At 46.0% G+C, this 14,492-nt stretch overlaps 1 protein-coding gene across 2 annotated transcripts in view; it reads right to left on the bottom strand.

Annotated features, from left to right (window-relative positions):
• NFATC2 (nuclear factor of activated T cells 2) overlaps positions 1 to 12,768 on the bottom strand; it is a 163,631-nt gene extending 150,863 nt beyond the window's left edge. For both annotated transcript variants that reach the window (XM_077113995.1, XM_077114002.1), the window contains exon 1: positions 12,510 to 12,768. In XM_077113995.1, the coding sequence (XP_076970110.1) occupies positions 12,510 to 12,579 (70 nt within the window). In that variant the 5' untranslated portion in view covers positions 12,580 to 12,768. The remainder of the gene's footprint in view (positions 1 to 12,509) is intronic.
• Positions 12,769 to 14,492: the final 1,724 nt, after the last annotated feature.

Here is a 14,492-nt window from a genome sequence, read left to right as displayed (position 1 = left end):
CTTACATCCTAGGGCAGAGAGGTACAGCTGTATTTTCCACACTGCACTAGGTCCAGTGATTCTTAAAGTAGTCTGTAAGTTAGAATCACCTAGAAAGCTGTTTTTAAAAAATCCAAATGCCTGGGTCCCACCTGAGACCAATTAAATGAAAATGGCTGGGGGTGAGGCCCAGGTGTCAGCATTGTGTAAAAAGTTGTCCAGATGGTCCTAATGTGCAGTCAGGGGTGAGAGCCACTGATACAGACTCAAACTCCATTACAGGGGCCTGGGCCTGGCTCAGGACTCACCAGCTTTCAGAGCCTTGGGAGGCAATTTCTGTTTCTCAGCATAAAGAAATCCCCTCCTTTGGTTCCTAGCCATAGTGCAGCTATACTGTGTATATCCCACAAGTATCTTAGAGGACAGCTGATAAATTTAGGTGGATGAGGGGAGAGTGATGACCCAGGCTGGAGCACTTGCAGTCAGGATTCTGGAAGGAGATGGATGATCTATGTCCCTGACCCGTTAGAAAGGCTTTCACCTGCCCATGGCCCAGACCCCTGGAATTTGGCCAGTGATAAAGAAGGGAATCTGCTTTTCTTTCAGTGGTGCAAGACCCCATCGTGGTGTAGAAAGGGAAAAGGCTGGTGTCACCCCCAGACATCTTTTCTAATCCCTCGACCCTTATTAATGTTTAAGTGCCTCTAATCTAGTGGGCCTCTGTTGACTATGCCTAACCAGAATCAGCCTGCCTTTGGATAACAGCACTCCAGTGTGTTGTTTTGGAATCTACTCCAGACACAATCTTGGTAAAACTATCAACCCATTTGTTCCACCTTCCCCTGGCAAAGAAGTGAACACATGACCCAGGCTTGATCAATCAGAAAATTCTGTCTTTGCCCTCTCCCTTTGAGTTCCACTAAGACAGGGCCATTACTGCCTCATTCACAGCTTTGTGTATAGCAGATGTGTGAATAAATGGATAGATGGATGGATGATGGATGGATGGATGGATGGGTAGATGGAGGGGTGGAGAAAAAGAAGGGAATGATAGACTCAGTAAGATCCTTATATCTCTAAGGGTTTTCCTCCCTGAGACATAGCTTTGCAACCCATTACTAGGACAAGAACCCTCAAGTCTTACCCACAACTTGACACCTCTTGAGATACCCAATAATAAGATGAGATAATAAATGGAAAATCACTGCACAACTGATAAAATGTTACAAAAATGTCAGCGTTAGGAAGAATGGTTCTGGACATTCTAAATAAGACTCTACCTGCCTTAATTGTCCTTCTAAACAGTAGATATATTTTTAAAACTTCTAGGATTCAGAATCTGTACCAAAGTAATCAGAGTTCTTTAAAGGGAAAAGATTCAGACTAGGCTCTGTTCCATAACAAAGTTTCTCCTGGAACGGTAGAAAGTGAGAGGGTGTTCTTCTCTAAAGGCCACCTTTAAAGTTGGAGGAAAGTATATATTCACTCCCAAAACAAGTGATTTGTGCTCTTAGGATGAAAGATCAGAAGCAGAATGCATGACTTTTGTAGCTTCAGAGGCTAACTCAGTGGGTTGGGGGTGGGAAAGGGGTCTTCAAAGAACAGCCCTGTCAACTTTCTCTCTGCCCTACAGCTGCCCTCCCTGCAGAGGCTCTGGTCTTTTACTTTTTTCCCTCCAGTCTCTCCAACAAAAATTCAATGGGAAGCTAGCAAAGTAACTGAGAGTTAGAATTTTCTAGGATTCATTTGTATTGTTTGACCATGGCCCAAGAATTCAGCTCAATCTAACAAGCATTTCCTGCAAAGTATAATTACAAACTGAGAAGGGCCATGAAAGGAAAACAGATGGTACTTCGGAGCTTATGTCGACAGGCAGTTCAGAGAAGATTTCTTTCGGGAAGTGATATTAAGCTGGGACAGGAAGGATGAATAGAAGTTTGTCAGGGAATAATGAGAGGAATAATAAGGATGAATAGAAGTTAGTCCCAATGTTAACAGTTAGGACAGTATATGCAAAAGACCTGAGGCAGGAAAAACTGCAAAGTGTTAGAGTGAGTGAAAGAAGGCTGGAGTAGCAGGTACTCAAAGAGGGAGAAGTGGTGTAAGGTAAAGATGGGGAGGTTAGTGGGGTCTTGGGCACCATGTTGAGAATTTCTGACCTAAAAAGAAAGGGAGACAATTGAAGAATATTAAGCAGTGCATGACACAGTCATATTTAAGATTTTAAACACTCATTCTGGGTTCTATATGGAGAAGAAACTGCAATGGCAAGAGTGGAAGCAAGACCAGTTAAGAGGTTTTTGTAGCCATCCAGACAAATTTCAAATTTAGCAGGGCATTCCTTATATTTTCTGGCAACCCTGGCTGGATCCCAAATCTTAGAACAACATCCAATCCAGCACATGGTAAGTACTCACTAAATTGTAGCTGAAAGAATGGTGTTCAATAGATCTCCCACATGAGAGCTCAATAAGGATATAAAAGTGCCTCAAGAGGACATGTCCAGTCCCTGCTTTGCTCACTGTGATGGGACAGGTCAGTGACAGTGTAGAATATAGTGGTGTTTTATACAATTGGTGGCCTGGTTTCTAGAGTGGTTATAATATCTGTAATCATTTTTATATAAATAACATTTTATCTGAGTCAATGGCTTCAGGGAAATTCTGCCTGCACATGTTCTTTTTTAAAAAGAAAAAGAAAAACTGTTCTCTATAAAGGAAAATGTCATTTGTCCTGTTATAGAAAATATGTCTTGGGGTATGTGCTGGTTTGAAGCTATTATGTATCCCCAAAAAGCCATGTTTTAATCCTGATCCAATCTTGTCAGGGGAACAGTTTCTTTTAATACTGATTCAATACTGTAGGGCGGAAACTTTTGATTAGATTATCTCCACAGAGAGGTGACAAGCCCAATTGCAGGTGTGACATTTCAATGAGATGGAGATGTGACTCTTCCCATTCAAGGTGGGCCTTGATTAACTTACTGGAGTCCTTTAAAAGGGGAAACATCTTGACAAAACCTCAGAGCTGACACAGATGCAGATGCTTGGAGAACAGCTGCTTCAGAGCTGATAGAGATACAGGCAGAGCCCAGCAGAAGCCGCCATGCGCCTTCCCATGACATGTTAAGCAAGTCAGAACCCAGCACAGTGTCCCAGAGGAGCTAAGTGAAGGTCCACAGAAGCTCAGAGAGGAAACCACTGGCATCAGAAGCTGGAAACAACAAAACCAGGAGCAAGGACCAGCAGACACCAGCTGCATGCCTTCCCAGCTGACACAGGTGTTCCAAACAGCATCAGCCTTTCTTGAGTGAAGCTATCCTCTTGTTGGCGCCTTAATTTGGACATTTTCACAGCCTTAGAACTAGTAAACTTGTAACTTATTAAATTTCCTTTTTAAAAGCCATTCCATTTCTGGTATATTACATTCCCAGCAGCTTAACAAACTAATACAGAATATTATAACTAAGCTGGTAAGTTTCAATCCAGCCACCCCCCTCCAAGCTCATTTTCCTGGGAGTCAATGGAACCCACAGGCCTGAGAGCATAAATGTTTGGCCAAGATTGTGGTATCCTGTGGTCCAATAAAGAACGGCTCTGAACTGGGAGGCCCAGGATTCAATCCAAGTTCTTCCTGAACTCACTCTATAACTTTTATTAACAAGTTACCTAGTCTTTCTGTGCCTCACTTTCTCCAGCTGTAAAATGGGGTGAGGGGTGTGTGTGATTTAGACAATACCCAAATCCCCATCCCAGTTCTAACATGCAGGGATGAAAAGAGCCAAGCTACCCCAAGTTGCGGTGGGGGCAGGTTTATCACGTAGGCCCCACACTTGGAAGGGCCCCAGCCTGGAAGGGCCCCACACTTGTATAAAGCCTTGCTGTCACTGCCCTGAAATTCTTAATAATTTATAAGAAAGCACTGAATATAAACACAGGCACTGAAATGTTTTTAAGTCTGTTCAAACAAATAGGAACATTTCTTTACTAGATTCCAGAAACCATCTCCATCAAGTTTAAGCAAACCCTGGGATTCATTATCATTCTAGATGTTAATATAATTTATAGACCAATGTATTTGACTCCTACAGGGCTGGAACTAGGGTGAGGCAGGCAAGGCAAAATCTAAGGGGATACCAAAAAACTCAGTAATCAAATATTTTGATGTAATATTTTTTTAATTAAAATGAATGCAAAAAAAAAAATCCAAGATGAACAAAATACTACAATTTGAAATAAAGATCGGTAACAGAGCCATGCTAAGCCAGACTGGAGCCTGAGGCAAAAGGAAAAATTAGTAATATTGATCCTGGCTTTACTTAAAGTGTTGATGTTTCTGTTCATCATTGATTTTTTTTTTGCATTAAATTTTATTTTCAAAAATATTACATTAAAATTGATTATGTTATGCTAAAATATTATTTATCTTGACTACAGAGTTTATTGGTTGTAAATTTTGCTCCCAAGGTAAATGCCTCACTTGCCTCCCCCTGTTCCAACCCGAGTCTTAATGAAATCCAGCAGAGGATGGAGTGCACCTGTCCAAAGCTATTTTCAGGAAATGAAGTCCTTATGAATTGGGGAAATAATAAGACAATTTCAAACCTGATTTTCACTCCATTCTACCATTTCCCACATCATCTTTTAAAGCCTGAACTAACATTTTTTATTTGGGATGTTTCGTATAAAAATCCAGATTTCCAATTTCTTCTGTAAATGGGAAGATCTGGCCATACCCAGTCCATCTTTCCCAATGGAACAATCAGCTGGAGCCGTTCCCTTTGGAAGAACCTGTTGCTCTCAGTTCACCACAGTTCCCACCTGGCTGCCTCATCCATTTATGTCACCTACCAGGTCCCCGGAAGCATTTGAATTTAAGATTCTGGTCTCCAGGTTCTTCGCTCTACCCATTCCCTGGTTTTGGGTCCCCTACTTGATTCAGAGTTATTCCCCTCTGCCTGTAGGAACCAATGTTTAGAACAGGTGCTCAGCAAACTCCCTTTTATCTTAAACTGCTGCCCTTGCCCTCAGTCAAACAGGAGATGCCACCAACTCACTCCCAAAGGGATCTCATCTTCTATTAAATGAGAGCCTTCAGGGCAAGGCAGTGGAGGGTTGGTTAGTGAAGGGATGGAGGACTGGTTCGTCTTTACCCCCACCCCCCACAACCATTTTTCAACTATCCCCTATAACCTTCTCTCACTGCCATCCTTCAAAACCCATAGGATCTTCCTAGATGTCCAAAGCCCCAGACTCCCTCTTCTCACCTTCATTCTCTCTCCTGCCACCTTCTTTTTAGACTCAAATATCTGTTCGATTTTATAACCTTTGAAAGGTGGGGTGGGGAATGATGAGGACAAGCAGGTTGTCTTCACCAGCAGCCTCCCACCAGCACAACTACACACACACACACACACACACACACACACACACACACACACACACACAAAAGAGCACACAGCACCTGCTCTCTCGCTCTCTTTCTCTGTCCTTCTCTCTTTCTCCCTCTCCCTCTGGCACTCTCTCTTTTGTTCTCCATCAGGACAATCATTAGACTACACACAAACCTTTAATTACTTAACATGAGAGTGGTTTCACAGATGCTTAGGTCTCCCCTAACTTTACTTTAAAAAATCTTCATCTGAACATATGAAGAACAGCGTGACTTAAATTCCTGGATTTTCTCCATCTCACCTAGCAAAGTGCCTTGCATCAAGTAGACTCGCCACAAAGGCCTCTGGATGGCTGAGTAGTTAAAGTACCTTATTTAGAACCCACACAACAGATCCCTGAGGTTTGGTAAAAAGTGGATTTATTCCCTTCACAAAAGACTCTTGGAGACTATTAGGCTGAAGGGAAGTAATAAAAAGAACTTGAAATTAAAATAATAAAATAATAGTAAAAACGGACAGCTAACATAAACTGCTTTACATAACCTGTGAGTTTCACAAACATTATCTCCTTTAAACTTCAAAGCACCCCCATGGGTGGAAATTGCAGTTGCCCCCATTTTCAGACATAGAGTAGGTTGTGGTGCTCATTTTAAAATCACATATGCCACCAAGGAAATGGTTTTGTCCCACACAAGTCTGATACTCATTACTGAGTCACACTGCTCCTGGGTTATTAAGAGAGGGTGGATTTGCCAAGGGACATTTTTGGAAGAAGATGAAACAGTGACCAAAAAAAAAGTCATGTCTCCCAGCGATAGCAGAGGGTAGAAGAGACGCTGACGTGGGAATCTAGGCTGGGCCCTGAAGCGGCTCACATTATTTACAAATTAATGACATCTACACTCAGGTGCTTAAAGACAGGGGTCATCCCTGCAGAACGCTGGACTCAAGGGAACGTAGTTCGAGAACCCCAAAGGAAAATGCTCAACAGACTGAGAGGCAGCACTCCCCACCACCTCCTCTGTCCCACACTGGTTCCAGCCACCACCGTCTCCTGCCCAGGCCACTTGCAACTGCATCATTCTTATCTACCTGAGGCTGTTCTCTCTTTACTGGTCAGCATGATCCTTTGAAAAGACTAATGAAACTACACATTCTGCTGCTTAAAAAATCACCCAACGGATCCCCATTACCCTGAGAAAGAATTCCAAACTCTTTCCAAGATCCTCCATGCTCCTGCCCTTGCCTGCTTCCCTGATCTAGTCTCCTAGCACACTTCCCCTTGTGCTTTCTGTTCCAGCCACATGGTCTTGCTGTTCATTGAACATCCCAAGCACAGGACTCTCCTCAGGGCCTTTGCACCCACTACTCCTTCTCCTCAAGTGCTCTTCCCCCAAACATTCTACAGGCAGATTTCTGAAGGTGTCAGCTAAAAAAAATATATGTACCTCCTTCGAGAGATCTGCTTGTGCCATCCAGTCTGAATTAGCACTCCCCTCCACCACGTCCCCCATCCCCACCTCCATACTTCTCGATTCCATTCTCCTATTTCTGTCCCTGGCATTTAACACCATTTGAAGTTCTCTCAGCAATTTCTTAGTTCGTCCTGCTTAGTGTTGACCTGCCTTCCGCAAGTTAACCATGAGAGCAGAGGTGTTATCGACTCACCTCTCTGTGGCCTGTATCTTGGACAATAAATGGCACAGCCTGGATCCTTTAAAAATGTTGGGTAAAACAAATCAAGTGGCCTAGGACCTGTATAAGAGGAGGCAGGGATTGGGCCCAGTGGGCCTTGAGGAAAGGACGAAGAGAGGAAAAGACAGCCCAAGGGGGATGACAAAAGAAACAGGGGACTCGTACATGTGTGGGCAAGGGGCAGGCTCGGGGCAGGTGGCACAGAGAGTGATGACCAAGCTGGAAATGGAGACCCTAGAGAGCCAGGCTAAAAGAACACCAGCGGGGCTTCCAGACCAAGAGGGGCTTTGAGGTAACAGGTCCTGGGACAGTTCCATCATGAGCGGGTTGGGTGAGCAGAGTGGAGATGGCCCCAGGTGATTGAGTGGAACAGAAAGGCAAAGCAGGAGGGACCCCATCCAAACTTCGTGGAGGGCTGGGGCCCCCTTCTCCAGCGTGGCTGGGTGGTCCTGATGACAGAAGTGGGAAAGCCCAGCTTTTGATGTCAGCAGGGTCTCATTCTGCTACTTTAAATCCACTGACCACTCCCAGTCTTGGTTTCCCTCTCCTCTGAGAGTGGGTAATATTAATACCAGCCCCTCAGATTTCTTGTGAGGATCCAATGAGGAAATATCTGTAAACTGCTTGGCCATTCACAAGTGCCCAGTAGGGAAAACATTATCATCCTGTGATGATTAATTATTATCATTCAGCTAAATGGTCAGGAAGCAACAGGGCAGCCTGGGTTTGAACCCAAGCTCATGACTGCTTAGCGCTGTGTCCTGGGGTGAGCGACCCCAGCCCTGTGCCAAGTGGGGACAATAACTGCAGGGTTGGTGCAAAGATTTACAAGGTGGCACACTGCAAATGGTGCCTGGCACAGTGTTGGCTGCTGCTACTGTTTCTGAGGGGGCTGTGATGGGAGCCCCTGTGCCTGTTAGATGGCCCAGGAGGAATCCTGCAGAGGTCACCAGCCCTAGTCAAGAAAATGTGTAAATGAAAAGGCCACTGTCATCATCAAAAGGAAGCAAAGGCCAAAAAGATGGTACTGTGCTTCAGAAGTTGAGGATTCTGAGTCTTAAATCTGTGGTCCTAAAAGTCACTTCAGCATACATTCATCCATCCATTCATTCATTCATTCATCCACTGATCAATGGCAAAAAGTTCCTGAGCACCTACTAAATGCCAGGTACAATTCCCGGCCCTGGGGCCACAGTGGCGAACAAGACAGCTATGGATTTTGGTCCCTAGAGTTCATGCCTGGTGAAGGACACACCACTAGACATTCACCATCAGTGCCATGATAGGGAAGCCCTGGGCAGGGACCTGGGGAGCTCAGAGGAGACTCCGATCCATTTGGGGGTAGTTGCAGATTCTTAAATCCTATTCTAGAAAAGGAACAAAACTAAAGACCTAATCAACTTCTTCCAGTTTGGATGTGAAACGCTCAGTCACTAATTTATATATTAAGAATGTTCCATTCAATGAGAAAATGTGCAAGAAAGCACTTGGTAATGATTTTTTTGTATATTAATTGGCTGTATTAATGAATTATACAATGATAATGATAGCAATTATTTACTGAGTGAGAACTTCGAGGGTTATTAAAAGATTGAAAACCTCTATAAATTGAGAAATAATTGCTGCCATGAGAGCCCACCCTCACCCCATAACAAGGGCCTCTGCATTCTGGTACCCTCCCTGCAATTCAGCAAATAAAGGGTTAAGGCCTGGCCCAGCCAAGGAGTGTCTTGGGATTTGCTGCTGCTGTACTGATTGGTTGATACCTAGTTACTAAATACATTAAATTTCACCCTGTGTAATATTACTATCACTCTTTTAAACTGAAGCATGGTAAAGTGAAGTTATTTGCACAAGGTTGTGCAGCTAGAATGGCAGAGGCAGGATTTTATCTTCCAACTCAGAGCTCAAGCTGTTAAAATCCTGGGTGGAAGAAAGGTTACCCGGGGCATAGTGGAAACTCACAGAAATAGAAGTCCTGGTTCCTGTCCTCAGAGGGCTTGAAATCGAGCTAAAGAAGGGATTGCTGGATTAGGACTGTCAGGGCAGCAAAGGAAGGGATTAGCTAGGAGGAGGGAGCACTTGAGGGGCTCTTGTTTCCATAAGCACAGAAAAAAGTGCAGGCTTTAGAGCCTCCTGGCCATCTGGGGCTTTTACTTCCTCCAGTGGAAGTGGAGGTGTTTGAGCTACTATCATTTCCCTGAGACCACCCAAGGCAAGGAGCCCTCCTTGACTTGGCTAGGGACCAGACAGCTCCTACCTCAGACTTCCCCTAACAAAGATACTTGTACCCTACATATCCTCCTGTCCTTGTGGTCCCTTTCTCTTCCAGGATATATCAAGGAACAACGTGGTGTTGGCAAAAGAACCCAGGACCAACATCTGGTCCCACCTCAGTTTCTTCATCTATTAAATGGTATTATAAAAAGTTACGATGGGGTGGCGCAACTTTGGCTCAGTGGCAGAATTCTCGCCTGCCATGCCAGAGACCTGGGTTCAATTTCTGGAGCCTGCCCATGCAAAAAAAAAAAAAAAAAAAAAAAACAGAAAGAAAGAAAGTTATAATGTTTATGATGTTGGCAATTTTCAGAGGCAGCAGAACATAATGTCAAGAGGCTGGGTTTGAAACATGGCTCTACTGCTTTCTTGCTGGATACCACTTAGTCAGAGATTGCATCTCTCTGTGCCTCACTCCCTCCTACATGGAGGACACGATGATGACAGCACTCATCTCATGGGGCTGCTGTGTGCATGAAAAGAATTGATACTGGTAAAGCATCAGGTGTTCTGGCTCCAAGTCAGAGCTCAAAATATATTTGCTGTCACCATCCCTGGCAGCAATTAAGCACTCACTGTGTGCCATGCACTGGGCTAACTTGCTGTGTGACCCTGAGCAAATCTGGGACTCACTGTCAGACAACAGGAACATTTAATGTGTGTTTACTGCACAGTAAGCACAGCACTAAGCATTTTACATGGGTGATTTCATGTGACTCCCTTGACAATCCTATCCAATAGGTATTAGCATCATCCTCATTTTACAAAAGAGGAAATTAAGACATCACACATCATGATCCTAACTTATCAGTGCCATCATGAGACTCCTGTAAATCAAAAAGCACCATAAGAGTTATAAAGTACTGCATCTCTTCAAATAACTTTTGCAGGGAGCTTCAGTTTCTATATCCATATATTATTGTATTTGTATCTTCAATGTAAAAGGAATTGTAGGTAACATTTACTGAGCATTGACTATGAGCAAGACACCATTTTACATGCTTTTCATTGAATTTCCCACAACAACTCATTTCACAGATGAGGGAACTGAGGCACAAAAAGGTTAAGTCATGTGCCAAGATGGAATTCTAATCCAAGCAGAAGGCAGGGACTTTAGGTCGAGGAGTGAACAGATTTCACCCTGGGTTTGTTTATTCCTGAAATACTTTCCACCATCCCATCGCAGATAAATCTGAACACACCTCTTTCAGATCTTCAATTATTCCCAGGGCCTTGGCCCGAAGCTGCACAGAGAATTCGGTATTTTCTTACCACGCAAATATTTCTATTCTCTATCTAATGACCCCACCCACCTGCATGCACACAGCAAGCCTGTCCCTACGATAATGGTGGTGCTTGAGTTTAAAGGGACATCAGGCTCTCCCTCAGGAGACCCCTCCTCAGGGCACGACTGAAGGACGTGGACCAGCCCGTCTAGAACCATCTGTCTTTAATGGATATAATTGCATTCCTTGGACCCATCTGCCTTGGCATACCAGGTGTGGTTCTCCAGGAACAATGTGGTGATGCCCTTATTTCCCACATGTGTACACACTGGCATACATGTACCCACAATCCCTGCACACATAAACAGGGGCCAGGGGTGGTAGGCAACACACATGCACACACTCACACTTCAGAACCTTAGAGGAGCAAGTTCATAAACCTGGAACAGAGATTTAGCAGCCCCAATAAAATCGGAGGTTTTTGTTAGATTACACAGTAAAACAGAAGTCCAATTTCTCTTCCAAGCTCTCTCTCTCTCTTTCTGAACAGAGCTCGGTTTCAGCATGTACGACAGTAAAAACCAATCCGCGTCCTTAATATATCCGTCGCCTGTCTGAGAACATCATTTTTACAGATGATGCAATATTAGTAATTTCTCCTCTCTCTCCTCTCTCTCTTTCTCTCTGTCTCTCTGTCTCTCTCTCCCTCCTTCCCTTTCTCTCTTTCTTTGCCATTATGTCATATAGAAGGCAGAATAAAATATTAAAAGTGTTGGCAAGGTCTCGCTTTCAAAAGTGCAACTCAGCTAAAATATGTGCCATTGAGGTCTGCTGTGGCAAGGCATGGCCTCAGTCTGGCTTTCAAAAACACCGCACAGGTTTATTTACTGAAATTGTCATTTCTCCCCTTCCCCCCACAACTTTAATCAGCCACGCAGAGCACAAAACCTACATTCAACTCTGATTTTATGACACGAGGCTAACTCCTCCTACCGTATTTATTTCACTTAACTCTTCCAGCCCTTCCCTCTAGGCAGCACCCCCCTCCCCCAACGCGGGTCCGCCTCTGAAAACTGCATCACTGCGCCCCGCTGGGTTTCCACTTTTAAGGACCGATTCATTATTGCACGGCCGAAACCTCTCCCCAGTCCCGACTAGATGGAATATTTTCATATCATATTCTTATATATTAACCACCACCACCCATAAGATCCAACTACTGTGATTCCAGGGCTAAATGCAAGAAGAGGAAAAACAGGAGCAGAAACACAGAAAGTACAGTGTGCTCAGATGGCAAACCACACCGATGGTACATTGCACTTTAAGGGTGTGGGGGGTAGTGGGGCTGGATGACTTTATCCATCAGACATCAAAAAAGGGAAAGAAAATTGTGTAAATGTCCGAGAACATCTGCCGTTATAAAGGTTAAAAAAAAACAAAAACAAAAACAAAAACAAAAAAACTCCTCGGGTCCCCTATGCATTGTAAAAATGCAAAGTCCTTTCTTTTGAAAATAATAATTTTAAAAGCTTAATAATAATAATACCGCTGAGAGGCATCTGGTGTCAAAAGCCGAGCGCTGAAACGGTTAAGCAGCCAGTGGTTAGCAACGAGAATCCCTCCCGCTGTCCCGCCGAGGGGAAAAGCCTCCGACTGGACTCGCCTGGGGAATCCCGCCTTGGGCTACTTTGCATTGCCGCAGGGCGAAGTTGTCTAAAACCGGCTTTCCAGCATTTTCCCTTCTTCGCCAGGGCGATGGCACCTCTCCTCCTGGCCACTCCACCTGGGTGCCCTGGGCAAGCGGAGAACGGGCCGGGGTCCCAGGGGCCCTCCCTCGACCTCCGACGGGAGCTGAAAGCGCTGCCCGGGAAAGGAGCAGAAGGGAGCGGGTCAGGCGGCGGGAGGAGAAAAAAGGTTGAAATAGCTCGAGAGTTGGTTACCTTGATCCACAGACCCCATGATGCGGAGGGGATGGCAGTGCCCCAGTCTGAACGCAGCCTCTCTCTGCATCTGGAGGGGACGGGGCACTCGGAGGATGTTTTAAAGGGGGCTCTGTTTGGAGAGCTCAGAAGCCAAGGGGGCGCCGTCTTCGCTGGAGCATGCTCGCCGGGCTGCGCGGTCAGAGGAGCCTCCGAGGCGGCCCGGGAGCTGCGCGCCTCCCGGTTCCCCCGGCGCGGCGGAGTCGGCACGGCTCCGCGATCCGGGTTACTCGAGAGGGAACGCGACTTCCTTCCCCGCGCTCGTGTTTATAGGCTTTCAATGCAGTAAAATAACGGGATTCCCTCACTGTTTCCTCCTGTTTACCCAGTGCCATGGAAACCACTGGATCCCATCCATCTCCAAAGCTGAGGGCTTTCCTGCAAACTTCACACTCAGGAATCCATGACGTCGCCTCCTCCGCGGCCAGCCAGCTCCGTGGCTCCCTCGGCCGCCAGCACAAGTCCCCGATTGTTCAGAAGAAAGTCAGGGCGAGGGAGCAGTGCGGACGGCGGCGAGAGGAAAGGGGTGGGGGCTGCGGGTGCCCAAGTCGGCCTTGCAGGAGCTCCAGGACGCGCAAACCCACAGGCGGGGCCGTTTGCAAGGATTGCCCCAGACACCGCCTTCTCTAGCCCGCCGCAGTTTTTAATAAATCATGCCTAAGCCTCCTAATCGCTCCATTTCCCAAGAGAATGCCCCTCAGAGAAAGCCGTCCAGGATCCAGACCACCCCATCCCTGCCCCACCCCCACCCCACCCCCACCCCACCCCCCAATCCCTCTAGCCCCCTGGCTGCCCAACTTTTTTTTATTTCAGGGATGGTGGATCCAAGGAGGAGGAGGAGGAAGGAGGAGGGAAATAAATAAATAATGGTGCCTCCTGTCAACTCTCCAACTTCAAGTTTTTTTTTTCAAGGAGTTTATTTTTAGATTCATTTAGAAAATCCAAGGTTTCCAGTGATGCTCAGAGACTCCAGCAATAATGAAATGGCCAAAGAGACGCGGAAACCAGGCAACCCATGTGTTTACACATGCTCTGAATAAACAGGAAAATAAAGGGAAAGGATGTCATGAACTTTGCAGCCGTCTCTAGAAGATGGTCTGGTCTGGGTGATGCTGCACGGGGTTCCCATCCACAGGCCCGGGCCCTCTGGAAAGCCAGTGGGGTGGGGGGTGAGGAAGGGATGCACAGCTGTATGGACCATTTTTTTCTGGCCTGGGACTAGTTTCCCCCTTCACCTGCATGCAGGGTGGGAAATTCTGGATCCAGAGATAAAGCCGGCTTTGAAACTGAACATTTCAGATGCTGTTATGAGCTCTGATAAAACTGTGGATAGCAACCAAGGCTGGTGACTCACCACTCCCCCCACCACCACCACTTTCTCACAGAGAGACTTGAACTTAGAGAGGCATTGAGAGGGAGCTGGCTCTCATCTGTGGGACCTCTCTGTTTTCCACGCCTCAGCCTACAATAGCCTCACTGGGCTCTCAGACGTGACCCTCCTGCTGGAGCTACTGTCCCACAAAGGGCCACTGGGACTAGGCCTCAGACAGCCCTCTGCCCCCTAGGGACTTTCCTCCATGCCTATCTCAACCAGGGTGGTCTCCAGTAGTCAGACGTACGTCTCACTGCTCCTCCAAAGGGCAGCCTTACCTGCCCACCTAGTGTGTGCCAAGCTCTGTATTCCTAATTTCAGACTCCTTGCAGCCACCCTGCAAACAAGAAGCGCTTCTTCCCACTCTCCAAAGGGAGAAACCGAGGCACAGAGAAGGCAGGAGGCTTGCCCATTGGTTCACTTTACAAATACTGGAGTACAGACTGTGGGACCCTGGAAAGGTTTCTTTTCAAAGGAGCCCACTGAGGAAGCTTGGTTTCCCCAGAACTCTTTCTTCAGTCTTCTGAGGCATGAAAAGGATAACCAGCCGTTCTGGTTGCCTAGGATTGAGG

The sequence above is a fragment of the Tamandua tetradactyla genome, chromosome 1 (genome assembly GCF_023851605.1).
Source record: "Tamandua tetradactyla isolate mTamTet1 chromosome 1, mTamTet1.pri, whole genome shotgun sequence".
Lineage (NCBI taxonomy): Eukaryota > Metazoa > Chordata > Mammalia > Pilosa > Myrmecophagidae > Tamandua > Tamandua tetradactyla.
Note: the sequence above shows the minus strand (reverse complement) of the source record. Positions and strands in the feature narration are given on the sequence as shown.